This window comes from Perca fluviatilis, chromosome 20 (assembly GCF_010015445.1).
Source record: "Perca fluviatilis chromosome 20, GENO_Pfluv_1.0, whole genome shotgun sequence".
NCBI classification, from domain to species: Eukaryota; Metazoa; Chordata; class Actinopteri; order Perciformes; family Percidae; genus Perca; species Perca fluviatilis.
In genome coordinates this window covers 17,852,842-17,867,048 of record NC_053131.1, presented here as the reverse complement: position 1 = coordinate 17,867,048, position 14,207 = coordinate 17,852,842, and the positions used below count along the sequence as shown (strand labels likewise).

The following is a 14,207-nucleotide window of genomic DNA, read 5'->3' as shown; positions in this document are numbered from 1 at the left end:
ATATTTTTTTTTTTTAAAAGCAAGTAATTCAATAATTTGAATATACTGTTTAAATTCCATTTAAGAAAGCAGTACATTTGAATATTATATTATATCGTAATGTCTTCATTGGAATAAAATCAAAAAATTAAACGTTAAGCAGCTACGCAAAGAACGTGTGGCATCAGCTGTTGTCTTTTGAGACCATACCATTTCGAAAAAGGGACCCGGCGTTTTTCCTTACACTTTATCTATATTACTTGTTATGTATATTATAAACACATGCGGTAGTGTACTGTATATCAATATATGAATTGTTATTTCCCTTGGTTTCCTAGACCAGCGTGATGTTCGTGTCGTCACCCCTGTCTGGCTAATAATGGCGCCGTCCTGTGGCGTATTTTGAGGACAAGGGCAAGCTTCCCTGTCATCAGTGTTGTTTTCACATGTGAGACTCAAACATGGCGAGGTTTTTAAGGCCTAACATCAGGAGTTTTGTCACTGCACAGCTGAGAATGTCATCCGACCAGGTAAATACGTCCTGCAAACCATCACTTGATTAAAACACTGCTTTTGGTAGCCGTTTTACTTCTGTGCGAATCATTTTAAATACATTAGCCTAATAATTGTAGCTAACTGGAACTAAAGTTGCTTGATGTAGCTAGCTAAGCAACTGTTGTGACATGATTTTAGATAAGACGAATTTTGTAGTAATACAATTTTAGGGACAGATTTACAACAGTGTGTTTTTTGACAAAGGATTTGTTTTAATCATATCAAGTTTTGTATAATTAAAACACCAGTAGTTTCCTGTTAAACCAACTCATTCAGACTTCAGAATTCGGTTCTATGAATCGGTTTTGTCCTCTGAGGTTTTGGTTGCATTGTTGTTAGTTTCTGGTCTGTTCCAAACACCTCCATTATCACCTTGCAAACAAAGAATCCTGTTCCACTCCTTAGTGAACTGATTATTGACCTTCAAAATAGAGTCATTTTCATAGAGTCAAACTGACTCTAGTTTAATATCAAGTCTAAATAACAAAGCCCAAGTGAGAAATTAACTTTGAACTGGTGTAATTTGAAGCTGCTGTCTCATTTCTACATAGCAAAGCCCTAACAAGGTTTATATTTGTCTGTGAATGTATTGACTCATCATTTCCCTGCCCTTCCTCAGCTGGGTGAGCTGGGTAAAGGTGCAGGAAAAGGTGGTGGCGGGGGAGGGTCCATCAGAGAGGCAGGTGGAGCCATGGGGAAGAAGCAGGCCGCTGAGGAGGAGATGTACTTCAAGTATGCATTTCTTTCTTACACCATATGTGGAATGAGAGTGTTAACTCTACTATCTCTTTACTCATGGATTACAACCATACAAGTCCCCCATTATGATCTTCTCTTACTGTACTAATGTCTCTCTGTATCTCTTTGTCCATTCTCTGTTACCTTTGTCTTTTTTCTCACTATTTATCCTTTCGCCCCTCTGTCACCCCCTTACCTGTCCATCTGCATATAAGGCGTAAGGAGCAGGAGCAACTGGCTGCATTGAAGCAGCATCACCAGGAGGAAATTGACCACCACAAAAAAGAGATTGAACGTCTGCAGCGCGATATCGACCGCCACAAGGGAAAGATCCGGAAGCTGAAGCATGACGACTGAGTGAAACCTTCCAGAAAGAAGTTGCAGTTTTCTCACTGACCCAGCCAGATACCTTTATTCAGATTGCTGCATGCACAGTGTTACTGGGCCAGTCATGAATGTGTGGGTGATTGTTCTGTAAATGCATGAGTTATTAAAAACGTTCATAAAATGATGATTGTTTCCATAGCATGCTATGATACAAGTTGTACAACTTTTTCAACCCGTAGCCATCGTTTTGGTCAGTGTGCTGTATGTTTCAGGCAAAAGGCCAAAGTGGAAACACTTAAATATATTTAATGCTTCACATGGCAACATCAACTTATCTTCTGGTGTGATGTTAAAATAAATTTGTAATGTAAATGGCATTGGTAGCTCTATTTCTTTAGTGCTATACTGATTAGTTAATCAACAGAACATTCATTTATTATGGAAAATTACCGAACATTCTCTAGTTTCAACTTCTCAAATGTGAGGATTTACTTCCTTTTACTGTCTTATGTCATTGCACATTTGATATCTTTAAGGTTTTTGGACTGTTAGTCTGACAAAACGAGCAGTCTGAAGACATCGCCTTGGGCTCTGGGAACAATTTTTACAATGTCATACTATTGATTAATCATAAGAATAATTGGCCTATTAAATAATCATTAGGTGCAGCGCTTATATCTTTAATATGAAAAGTATATAGACTATACAGTATATATGTAGACATACTTTTGTGACATGACTGGAATTTGAACTATTTAGGAACATGAATATGGTTTAAATGAATTTTGTGAATGTGTGATGGTGCTTCAAGTTGATCCTTAATCATTCATCATTCTGCTTTAGTTGTGCATATCTGCAACAAATATCCATGAACCAACTGACATACAGGCCAGTGAGGGCCCTGGGGTAGTTGTTTACTTTCCCCAGTTGTTAATCCAGCCTTGAAGCACCAATGTCATATGCACTGGATTTCCAAGCTAAATAAATCAGACAAAATTACAACTCTGTGTGCATAATCCTGAAATGCATGAGCCCACATAAGCACGGAATGATCTTTTAAGTACGCAAAGTACACAACAACATAGTTTTCCTCAATTCAACATAAACCCATTCTAAGTAAAACTTACAAGCAGCATACAACAGGATGGTGCTTTTAATTAGGCATTATGTGAATATGAGTATTGATATTAGCCCAATATTGGCAAGTAACAGACTGTGCTTTTACTAAAGGTCCAGGTTTAAATCTTAGTCAAAAATATAAATTCTCAATTGGGAATCAAGAAAGCATCAATTTATTGGAAACAAAAAAAAATCTGGAATAAAGTTTATCCAAACTTCTCCCTCCATACAACGGCGGCGATAGATTTGTAGATTTGTACACACATTTCCCACGAGAAAGAAAGAAATCTCGTCACTTCCGCCTGCCCCTGTCTTTTAGCACGGGCAACCCCGTGCGTCTTTCTTTTCGCTCATCATGGCGGACCGGTTCAATAAGGTGGGCAGCTGCTGCGGAATCATAATGTCTTTTTTTGCTATTTAGTGTAAGTTAAAGCTGGTATTTTCTAGTTAACTTGTGGGAGAAAACTTAGAGATTCATTAATGTAATCGTTGTTTTGTTCGATGTTACTCTTAGGACTTTATTTTAGGCCTTTTGAGACAGCTAGCCCTAGCTGAGTGGACATGCCTTCATCATGGCAGCTTCCCTAACGACTCAATGCCGTTAGCGCGCTTAAATTTGTCAGTGTAGCTGTAGGTCTTATACGTAAAATACAGGTTTTATTATTCTAGGTAAATACGTACAATTTGTCATTTGATAGGTCCATGTATTTTAATTTGTACATCATAGTGCTATACTTGATAGTTAACACGTGTTATTTAAGTCTAAATTATAGTCAAGGTGTTATCATGCTTTGACGATGATGCTAAGCTAACGTTATGTCTGAATCCATGTGGCAGTTACTGCAAGGTTCATGGAGAAACTGTTTCTCAGTTATTCATAATCTTCTTGTGGCAATTATTGATTTAAAATGTGTTAAATGTCTGCCTGTTTTTAGGTCATATTTAAATTATTTTTTTCTCTTTTAAAACCTGCAGGTTCTGCTGCTTGATGGCAGGGGCCATCTACTTGGCCGGCTTGCTGCCCTTGTGGCTAAACAGGTTTTGCTGGGTAAGATTTTTTCGTTTTGACGTTTCACTAAAATATTCAACAGCGCATGGGTGAGAAGCCCCTGTATTGCCTCTGTCTATGATGATAACTATTACCTCATTGCTTGAGTTTAACGACCATGAGAAAACTCACATGCACTACCATCTGAGACGGGACACCGATTATCATTAACAGGACCAGATTCTTTTTGTCCAAACGCTAAACTATTGTGTTCTTATAGGACACAAAGTGGTGGTGGTGAGATGCGAAGGCATCAATATCTCCGGCAACTTCTATCGCAACAAGCGTAAGTACGCTGCATGTACAATGAAGCTTCTTTCAGTGTTTTTTGGAAATGAGTGTCAGTGATGTTTTACCATTATTATTCGAGTTTCAATGACCATGAGACTACCTTACATGCACTACCATCTGAGACATCAACGTTGCATACTGAAGTTGTGACTCCCACTGCTTGGTGCCTTGAAGGATTTGTAACTGTAGCTAAATGTGCCCCTCGACAGTGAAGTACCTGGCTTTCCTGCGTAAGAGGATGAACACCAACCCCTCTCGTGGACCATACCACTTCAGAGCTCCGAGCAGGATTTTCTGGAGGACTGTGAGAGGTGAGAATGTGACACTACTCTGGACATGGAAACTTCTCACCATAACAAAGTATTTAAATACTGATGATTCATACACGGATTTCCCTAACTGAAAAATGACAGTATAAATGTAATTGGAAAAACTTGGAATCACTTAAATTAGTAGATTGCACTTGCATAATTTTCTGTGCTCAGTTTAAGCAGAGTAGGTGTAGGCATGTTCCATATGCAGCCTACACACAAGTACAACCTACTTAGATTTTATGTGAGGCATGCAATATTTGAAAAAGTAGTTTGAATGTGGCTGAGATGCCTTATTGGTCTAGTTGTCTGCCCTTAACTATAAATCATAAGAACCCAACAAAGAGTGTTGGATTAAAAATATAAACATAATTCTGAGAACTGAATTGACATCTTTTGAAATGTGATCTTTGCGTTTATTTGACCAGCACAAGTTGTTCCTTGCTTGACAGTGATGAGCTCTTAATCCCAAACTGATCATCTATTGATGAGACAACTTTTCGGATCTGATTGCTGAGTTGAGTGGGGACGTACATTTGTGCTAGGACAACTAAACATTTGATTCAGCTGCAGTGGTTATTTTAAACGTGTATTGAACATAGAAATATTCTCTCTGCTTTAACAGGCATGCTGCCCCACAAAACCAAGAGAGGACAGGCTGCTCTGGATAGGCTGAAGGTGTTCGACGGTATCCCCCCACCCTATGACAAGGTGATGAATCTCAATTAACAAAGGGCCACATTATAGCTTGTTTGGCCCAAACATGTTTAACTCTGCTGTCAGTGATGTCACATTACCTTAAACTACCTTGTTTGAGTAAAACTTTGAAAAGAAATAAAGTCTGAGACGTTCTATTCTATCAATGTTTAGATGTGCAGTTTTCTTCTTTGTCTGATGTTGGCTTGTTTCACAGAGGAAGCGCATGGTTGTTCCAGCTGCTCTTAAGGTTGTGCGTCTGAAGCCAACTCGCAAGGTGAGCCCTGCCTATTTGATCAAGAGCTGACTGAATGAGATTTGAGGATCACACTTTAAATTGTAAAGCTTACTTGGCTGTATAATTTGCAACTACGGACAAACTAAAATCAAAATGCTTCAATTTACTAGGGCTGCAACTCTTTCAGTCGATTTCTATCTGTAGATTTATTTTCTCGATTAGTAGTTTGGTCTATAAAATATTCAGATTATTGGATTCAAGAAACTAGAACATATTCATGTTTAAGAAGCTGGAATTAGAATTTTTACTTTTATGAAAGACTCAAACAGATTTAATCAATTATCCAAACAGATGGCGATTAATCATTGCAGCTCTAAAATGTACCTGCAACAACAGTTCTAACTTGACAATGCTGAGAATTTTTTCCCGAAGCTGATCATCTATTGATGAGTCAAACTTTTCGGATCTAATTACTGAGTCAAGTCTGGGACAAGTTGTACCTCAAATTGAAGCTTTAAACATGTCCAAAATGTATTTTTTGGAAATTACTCTTTTCCTAATAAGAATCATCTCCTAGTAAATGTACACTTACCAGTGATGCACCATGAAACGGACTGACTTTGACTGTTGACTTTCCCACTCAGTTCGCTCTGCTTGGGCGTCTGGCACATGAGGTCGGCTGGAAGTACCAGGCCATCACCGCCACCCTGGAGGAGAAGAGAAAGGAGAAGGCTAAGCTTCGCTACGGCAAGAAAAAGACACTGATCAAGCTGACCAAGCAGGCAGAAAAGAACGTTGAGAGCAAGATTGCAAAATACACAGATGTTCTGAAACAGTTTGGAGTCCTTGTCTGAGCCATTTGTCTTTGGCCAATAAAGAAAGATAAATGTTTATACTAAGTGTATTGACTTTCATTCCTCTTGGCTAAAAAATGCACTAGAGTTGAAATGAAGTGTGATATGCATGCTAGTAATGTGGTGAATCAGATCTTGCAGTACAGAGTTGGGACACTACAGTATAAGTAGCTGCAATGCACGTGCTACATAGGCCCAGTTTGTAAAATGTGGTTGCCGTTATTGTGAATGTGTATATAACTCTTGCATTTGACAAGAATTCTTAGCAATTAATATGTATATATTTGACAACCACATCATGCAAATTTGTCTCAGTAATGCATGCAAATAAGTCTCAGTAATGCACCAATGCAAAGTTCAGCACATGTCACTTTGCTATTTCTGTAATTAAGATTATTTCTGGTCTCATGGCAAACTAAATAATTAAAATATTGTATAAGCTAGAGGTGTTTCTCCCTCAGAAGCATGGCTGAAACAACACAAGTAGTGTGGAAGGAGAGATGAAGTGTGAAGAATGTGATTATTTCAGGCTTAAATTTCAGTTTGAAGTCCACAAGTTGCTATATTCTATGGAATTGGGAAAATTCCAAACAACGATTTAAGAAATTGAACACATTCAAATAAATCTGTTTGAGTGAATCTAAATGGTCTCAAAGTAGTAACCATATAGGATGTAGCCACTAACTGTACATATGAAGTTACATTCATTTTCCCAAATAGTGTATCGAAATAAATGACAAACTAGAACATTACCAAATTTATCTGGAGCTTTGAGGCTGTTTTAACATCTATGTTCCATTTTCATCCTTTTGTATCTATATATTTGCCATCTGGGCCATTCAGCTTCCAATTTGTTTTACCATCTGCTACAGCTGTAGTGAAAGGAGAACAGGATTATGGAAGTTCAATATTATTTTGCCTCTACTGTAATTTTTGGTTGCTGCAGTATATTGATTTATTTTACAGATGACAAGACATGTAAAGACAGTTGAAAAGATTATGATCACACCACCATGACATTCACTAATTTCCTTTTGTCACAATTTTATAATTTTTAGGTTTCAGAGTTGTAGCAAAATCAGGTGTAGTGTTGAATGGTGAATGTTCCCACTGCAGTTGGACCTTACTACCAGCAGAGGGCAATGTTGTGCTTATGTAATCGCCTAATTACTGTTCTCCTGCACTGAGGAGTTAGGCAAAAAACAAAATTCTTCTTTCTTTCCTACTGACTTATCCTTGTAAAAAAATTTAATAAAAAAAGTGCGTATTCTCTATGACGCAATCTTTCAAGAACCTGCTTAAAAAAGAATATGAGTAAAATAATACAAAACGCAATACCGAAAAGTGGACTTGATACATGTTTAACTACAACATATACAATAATATGGTTAAAAAATAAAGTATTAGTCTTCAGAAAATACAATTGATTCCAGCTAATTATATTTAGGAAGTATTCACACTGTTCACACACACATTATCACTACATGTTATTGCATTTTTTTCAAGAACAATTTATTGTGTGTAGCCCAAAATAATCACCTTTCTAACAACTGAATCTCCTGGGAAGGAATGGGCGGCCTTCTGTGCCCTTTTGTCCAGTTTTCTGTACCTTCTTTAATTAAAATAGGACAGACTCTGAGGTCACTAAAAAGCAAGTCATTCCCTCTTTTAACTGGTGCTCTAAAGAGCTGGTGAGACATGATTGACAAAGTAAATAGCTAATGAACATTTTTGAGCATCATTTATATGGATGCACATAATCACATCGGGCTCGTGGCCTTTTACATGACAACTCTCACCAAACGTGTACTGCTGTGACTCTGCAGAGGACCTGCTTAATCTGCAGCAGGATATAGATGCTGGTTTTCATGAATTGTGTGTTGTGTTGTGTTGTTTCTTCTTTGTAATCCCAGTGATTTTTCTTTCTCACATTTCATTTAAAGGATTTTTAGATCTTAAGTGTTAAAATATTCCAGTATTTCAACAAGAAATATAGAAAATTCTTAAAGAGTCAAAGTGGAACGGGATTTATTTATTTTTTAACCTTTGAATCATCTTGTGATTGAGCTTTGGACCCCTTGTAAGGTCCAATAGGAGGGTTGCCTGGTGTCTGTTTTTCGAATGCAGTCCGAGTGTCTTTGACCAGTGGTTCCCAACCTAAGGGTCGAGACCTCTCCAATGGCACAGAATAAAACTGTAATTAAAATCTATTTTTTGTGTAAAACAAAAAACTTGTTGAGATCATTTGACTGTTAATCTCCATATATGCTGAGTCTCACAGTCACTTGTCCCAAATAGCTCTGACCTCTTTTTAAATTGATAATCTGTATTCTGAGGTTGCCTCCTCATTTTCACTCTTTCCTCATAATATTATTTTAACATAATAGAACATGTGTGGTGAAGATGTCTTTATAATATACCAGAACATGACAGCTTCAGAACCACCATTTAGATTCTATTTGCTGAAGTTGGATTCTCAAACTGAGACGAATGATTAAAGAACAACCCCTCATGCGCCGCAGCACCACCTCCGAACATCTTGCAATGTCTTAAAGTGATTAGTTGTGTGTGTGTGGGCATTGTATTTGTGTCATATAGCATTTGTCATTCTGAGTAACTCCAACTGAGGCGAAACATTGGTTACCCTTCTGATTAAAGCGTATGTTGTATGGAGAGTTTCTTTTTATTACCGAAAGCTGGCAAGACATCCTGCACTTACTATGTTTGTCTTCTCTCTCTCTGTCTCATTGATGTACATATACTATAAACACACATGCCCTTCCTAAAAGCAGGCCCACTGTGGATCAGGCGGGAGGCCAATCTGACGCCTGTCTACCTGCGTTAAGGAGGGACGTCGTGTCTCCAGCAAACAGATAGAGAAATCACTGTGACAGCTGCAAAAATTTGATTTTTGGATGATGCTGCCTGCGGTAGATCGCTCGCTAATCACACAATCTGAGACAGATTGAAAAGACCATGATTGTCTAAAACTGCTCCTGCAGGCCCAGGCTATTATGGGCTCCAACGCTGAGACATCCTCCTCCATCGCCTGGCTGGTGTTTGGTGTTCATGTGGGACCCATAACATGGAGCCAAACTGAAATTTGAAGGATATATCAAATATGGTACTGCAGCTACTGTGCACATTTTACATAGTACATATTAGTAGAAACAGCATCTTCAGTCCTCTGGATGGTTGCATGAAAGCCAGCATTGCCAAGAGACATGACAACTTATTTGGTGCTCCACTGACTGGAGCCTGATGTAGTTCTGTGTAGCCTATACGAACACTGATTAAAGACATGTTTTCCCTTTTTCCAGCATGCCCATATAGCATTTATTATATACCGTCAGCAATTTAAGACACCATTTTTTCCCCATCATTCATTATTTTATAGTCTATATACAGTATATATTGACTGTGCTTGTGCAGTCTGTAACTGGTCTGGTAAATGACAGTACCGTTTAAGTGGCTGCTCTTGTTGGAGTGACGCACCTGAAAAGATTATATCATCTGATACAGCCCATGTTTTACCACAGTGTGCATTCAAAACACACAGCGTGTGAGTAATGAGAACGATAAAAAAGGCTTTTCTACATGCCAGCATGAGCTGATTCGTTTTTAAGCATTTATTTGATGTTTCAGTAATGTCTCATTTCTACTGAGTATGTCTCAAGCTTATGCGGTTGAGTCATTATTGAACCAAAGATAGCTTTATAATCTGATTAACAAAGAGGAGCACATCAGGGTGCACAATTTGACGAATTTATTCCTGATAAAAAAGTTGCTTAATTTTGGTTTGTGGGTCTAAACTGAAGTGCCACAGACAAGCTGACTCCCTCTTTAAACAGAGTAAAGTTTTTCCACTCTCTGCCAATGTCACCCTTGAATGGGAATAAATGTATTCAAAGTATCAAAGTCTGGCTTGGAGAAAGTATAAGAAAAAGATAAAGAGCATGAGAAAGAGTTGGAGTTTGGTCAAATGTATAAGTGCAGGTATCCATGAATCAGCAAAACAAAAACTACTACAAGAATTGAATTTAAGTCCTATTATTTGTCCACACATACAGTAGACCAGCCGCTATACTTAGATTAGGCCTTTGTCATTTTCTCATCTTTAGCCTTAATGTGATGGTGGTGATGAAACTGGATGTCTAAAGTGTCTATAGTATTACCTTGTTCCCTGACTTTAAACTCCACACACAAAAAAAACACAACACATTAAAGAAATAATTTGCCTTCCATTTACACATTTGAATTGCTTTTAAACTGGATGTTATTTATTACCACTGATATATAGAAGTGCATAGTGTTATACACGATTATTTTTACTATTAGTAGTAGTAGTAGTAGTGTTACTTAGAGCAGCTGCTGTAAGCACATGACCAGATGATCCATACAACAGTGACCCTGGTAAATGGGGAGATTTCATTGATGACACTGTTCATGCTGACTGTGCCAAAGTGGGCCAGGCGACTTGTAAAAACAGCGATGCTGACCGTGTTGGAGAGCTAATATAAACACCAAAGAAACCACAGATTGATAGACTGGGTAAACCCAGCCCGATCTGCCGGCGATTTGATTTCGCCCTGCAGCTCAGGCTGGAAATCTGTATTTTTTATCTATCCTGCTTCTGTTACAAATTTGCGGGAACCAATCACAAACTGACTTATCCACCTGGCGCGCTATGGCCGGGTTTAACACGATGACGATAGAGAAGCGACCAAGCAGCTTCTTGTTTACATTCAACAAGCCGACCACAAGGAGGTAAGCGAGCATCCACAATGTGTAGCTCCTATGGAGCCATTTTGTTGCTATCAAGCCAACACCCGCCATTAGCATCCCATTGACTGCCATTCATTTTGACGTCACTTTGACAGCGAATAACTTTACATCTGAAGCGTTTAAAGACTCTATTTGTCCATTGTTTATTTCTAAAGAAACACGACAATGTATAAAAGGCTCAATTACCGTATGTCTCACGTTATGGCTCCGTAGCAGACGTTTTTGTAAAAATAGGCTAACGATTGTGTCATAACCACGCGACTTACTGTCGCATAGTAGAGGAATTACCGTATAGTACAGGAGAAGCTCGCAGGCAGTTTCGACTGTCATTAGCTGTTTAAGTTTAATTACTAATGTTAACTAGCATTTTAGTTAGCAATAATTAGCCTGTGCCTATGTTATCTCCTTACATATACCTACACTCTCTGTCTCTGTAAAATTGGGAATGATTGAGATTTCTCTTGGCACAGCTACCAGAAGACTTACAACTTTCAGACAGGTTGCTCACGTCACATCTACGTCGGCAAGCTCAGTTGGAGGCTGCGGAGTAATGCTCAGCCATCACCGGAAAAGTGCTTCTAATAGACTTGACTGGTCTCCGTAGAAAACGGCGTCACTTTGGCCACTTCTTTAACTGTCTATGGACGGCCACCAAAGCGCAGCACTCCATGGCAACAACCCGTTGATGCCGCTGTCGCTGCTACGTCACCCGGATCGTTGGTCTGATTGGTTGAAGGACTATCCAACTGCGTACAGAGTCATTTGAACTATGCCTGTTGATCACGCCTCTTGTACAGAGAAAATACAGCGCAGACTCCCCAGACTAATGTTCAATCTTAAAAGATTGAGTTTGGTCTGGTGATAGCCAGACTAAGAGATTGAGCCATCTGACGCTAATGTCCATTGAGAGTAACATAAGCAGAAACAAATAACAGAAAACCAAGCGTAGACATTCCTAATCAGTGTTTGATATTTATTCATTTGTTATTATGGCATTGATATGCTAGACAGTACCTGGTGTGGTCTGTTGTATTGGTGGTAGTGTTTGCAGTGGTGCAGAAATGTATTGCTGATAGTCTTTGTAATTAATAAAATTGAAGTATGTTGAAGAGAGACGTGTGTATTATCTGAATATATATATATATATATATATATATATATATATATATACACACACAAACATATACACATACATATGAGAAAAATGTAAGTGAAAATGGAGCTTGCTTATCACTGCAAAAATCAGCACACACAGAGCCATTGATGGCAGGTACCTTTCAAAATTTTGTTTTGCATGATGTATGCACTCGGTGTGCGGCACTGTGATGCATTTTGAGATGGAGTAGGGCATGGCCGTGCCCTGTCTGGATTCACTGACCTCTGAGTGTAATTGAAATGATTTAGTAGTGCAACTCGATTCATTCAGTCATGCTGAAGTCAGTATATCCATATACAGATAAGAGGAGCTGTAAAATTCAGACGAGAGAGACTGCAGCAGTGAGAGATTGCTAATGGGCTTGCAGAGTCACACACAGATTCAGAAATTGAGATACGGGAAAAGAGACCAACCAATCACAGAAACCTTCATCAAGTTTATTGTAATGAAGCACCTTCGACAAAAGCACACACACAAACAATCCAAACGTTCGCATGAGCTCATAACACAAAGTCAAGGGAGACTTCGTGAAAGGTGGCATTTCTATTCTTTGTGACAGCCGATGTGTGTAGCCTACACACCAAAGCTGCAGATGGTCAAAACCAGCACTTCTTCTGGTTAAACAGACATAAAGAAAACAAATCCCTAATTATACGGTGTGTAAGACACAATCACCTTTCTCTCTGCTGCATGTAAAAGAACATGAAGCTGCGTTATGACCATGAAGCAGTGAGTCTTTAAAGTGATGATTAGATTTAGCGGTGTCAACAGCCTGGCACTGTCTGGGGCAGTCACTACATGCATTACATGTTTCTTGCAATTTGAACCAAATATTTGACCTTTGAGAAATGTTATCAATAATGCACATGTTATCCTCTTGAATAGATCTATGGCTTAACCTTATAGTCATATTCTATGGGGGTTATACCCCAGGCAAAAATATATATCACACAAAGCCTTGAGGGCCGCTTTAACCTTCTCTATCATAAGTTAAAGAGCTGCAATTTGACATAAATGTGTGGCAAAGAATGACCCCAAGTTTCAGCCAACATCATATCAAGTCACATACAGAGGAAAGAACAAAGACAAGAGTCTCTGCAATACAGTTCTATTTTTGGATTGTGAAAGCGTGGAGAGGACAGAAGAAGAGAGGAGAGACAAGACAAAATCATTAGCAAGAGGAGACTTAAAGGAATATTTCACCGCTGGAAAGCTGAATATATCTTTAAATTGGGTCACTTATGTAGTAGAAATGTGAAAAAAAAATTGAAATTGGTGCCTTCTAGACCGAGAAAAGCCAGAAAATGTGTTTTGGTCTTATATGGATGAAAAACACCAAATCCCAGAATGCACCTGCTTCGTTGCTTTGAGTCCACTCCTAATCCACGCCTACCGCTTGACAGACCGACAGAGGCATTCAACTCAACTCAAGCGTGTTTTATTGTCATTTCAACCATATACACGAAACAACGTTTCATCGTGACTCAAGTGGTGTTACACATTTAACATATATAAAAACGACATACGAAACAGGCTACATTTAGTACACACACTTTATAGGCTCCGTAAAGTTCAGCTAACGCATACTAGCATTAGCGCTTGGTGGGCTGTAAACACCGAGCATAAACACAGCCGTGAATTAGTGTGTAATGTAGAATGGTCGGCATTTAACAGTCACAAACTCCACCAGCAGTTAGCAGTTAAATGGATACAAATCACCACATTTCTGCGCCACTCGGTGTTACACAGCCCACCTTTTTTACCTGGCGACAGAGCATCTCTAGCTCGGAGGGCTAGCAGGCCTGGTAGCTGGACAGTCCGGTACACTATTCAGGCAGGTTTCCACAACAACAAAAACACGGCAGTCTCTGAACTCACGTTTGGAGTTCGTTGAAGTTGGATGTAGTCCAGTTTTGTGCGGTCTAAATAAGCATTGCAAGCAGGGATCCGTAGAAGTTCAGCTAACGCATACTAGCATTGGTGGCTAGCTACAAGTATAAAAACAGCGTATAAACACGCCGTGAATTAGCGTGGAATGCGTCATGGTCGGCATTTAACAGTCACAAGCTCCACCAGCAGTTAGCGGTAGCTAGTTGGATTTTATTTCTAC

General features: G+C 38.9%; 2 protein-coding genes and 3 non-coding genes across 5 annotated transcripts; all 5 read left to right on the top strand.

Moving 5' to 3' along the window:
* The first annotated feature begins 352 nt into the window (after positions 1-352).
* atp5if1b (ATP synthase inhibitory factor subunit 1b) lies at positions 353-1,976 on the top strand. The gene is made up of 3 exons (XM_039786836.1): positions 353-509; positions 1,154-1,266; positions 1,488-1,976. The coding sequence occupies exons 1-3, from the start codon at positions 441-443 to the stop codon at positions 1,627-1,629; spliced, it is 324 nt and encodes a 107-aa protein (XP_039642770.1). The 5' UTR covers positions 353-440; the 3' UTR covers positions 1,630-1,976.
* A 994-nt stretch (positions 1,977-2,970) lies between these two features.
* Positions 2,971-6,195, top strand: rpl13a (ribosomal protein L13a). Its single transcript, XM_039786835.1, has 7 exons — positions 2,971-3,094; positions 3,694-3,766; positions 3,987-4,052; positions 4,267-4,368; positions 4,994-5,079; positions 5,282-5,341; positions 5,947-6,195. The coding sequence occupies exons 1-7, from the start codon at positions 3,074-3,076 to the stop codon at positions 6,154-6,156; spliced, it is 618 nt and encodes a 205-aa protein (XP_039642769.1). The 5' UTR covers positions 2,971-3,073; the 3' UTR covers positions 6,157-6,195.
* LOC120550081 lies at positions 3,838-3,920 on the top strand. The gene has a single exon (XR_005637559.1). It is a non-coding gene; the product is annotated as a small nucleolar RNA Z195/SNORD33/SNORD32 family (small nucleolar RNA).
* On the top strand, positions 4,104-4,184 carry LOC120550082. The gene has a single exon (XR_005637560.1). It is a non-coding gene; the product is annotated as a small nucleolar RNA Z195/SNORD33/SNORD32 family (small nucleolar RNA).
* On the top strand, positions 4,815-4,888 carry LOC120550085. The gene has a single exon (XR_005637562.1). It is a non-coding gene; the product is annotated as a small nucleolar RNA SNORD50 (small nucleolar RNA).
* Positions 6,196-14,207: the final 8,012 nt, after the last annotated feature.

Bases quoted from the DNA above. Each gene is read 5' to 3' on its own strand.
- rpl13a (XM_039786835.1), top strand. From the start codon at position 3,074: ATGGCGGACCGGTTCAATAAG. The intron at 4,053-4,266 runs GTAAGTACGCTG...GCCCCTCGACAG, and splicing joins CAACTTCTATCGCAACAAGC to TGAAGTACCTGGCTTTCCTG. The intron at 5,080-5,281 runs GTGATGAATCTC...CTTGTTTCACAG, and splicing joins TCCCCCCACCCTATGACAAG to AGGAAGCGCATGGTTGTTCC.
- atp5if1b (XM_039786836.1), top strand. From the start codon at position 441: ATGGCGAGGTTTTTAAGGCCTAACATCAGGAGTTTTGTCACTGCACAG. The intron at 510-1,153 runs GTAAATACGTCC...GCCCTTCCTCAG, and splicing joins TGAGAATGTCATCCGACCAG to CTGGGTGAGCTGGGTAAAGG. The intron at 1,267-1,487 runs GTATGCATTTCT...TCTGCATATAAG, and splicing joins GAGGAGGAGATGTACTTCAA to GCGTAAGGAGCAGGAGCAAC.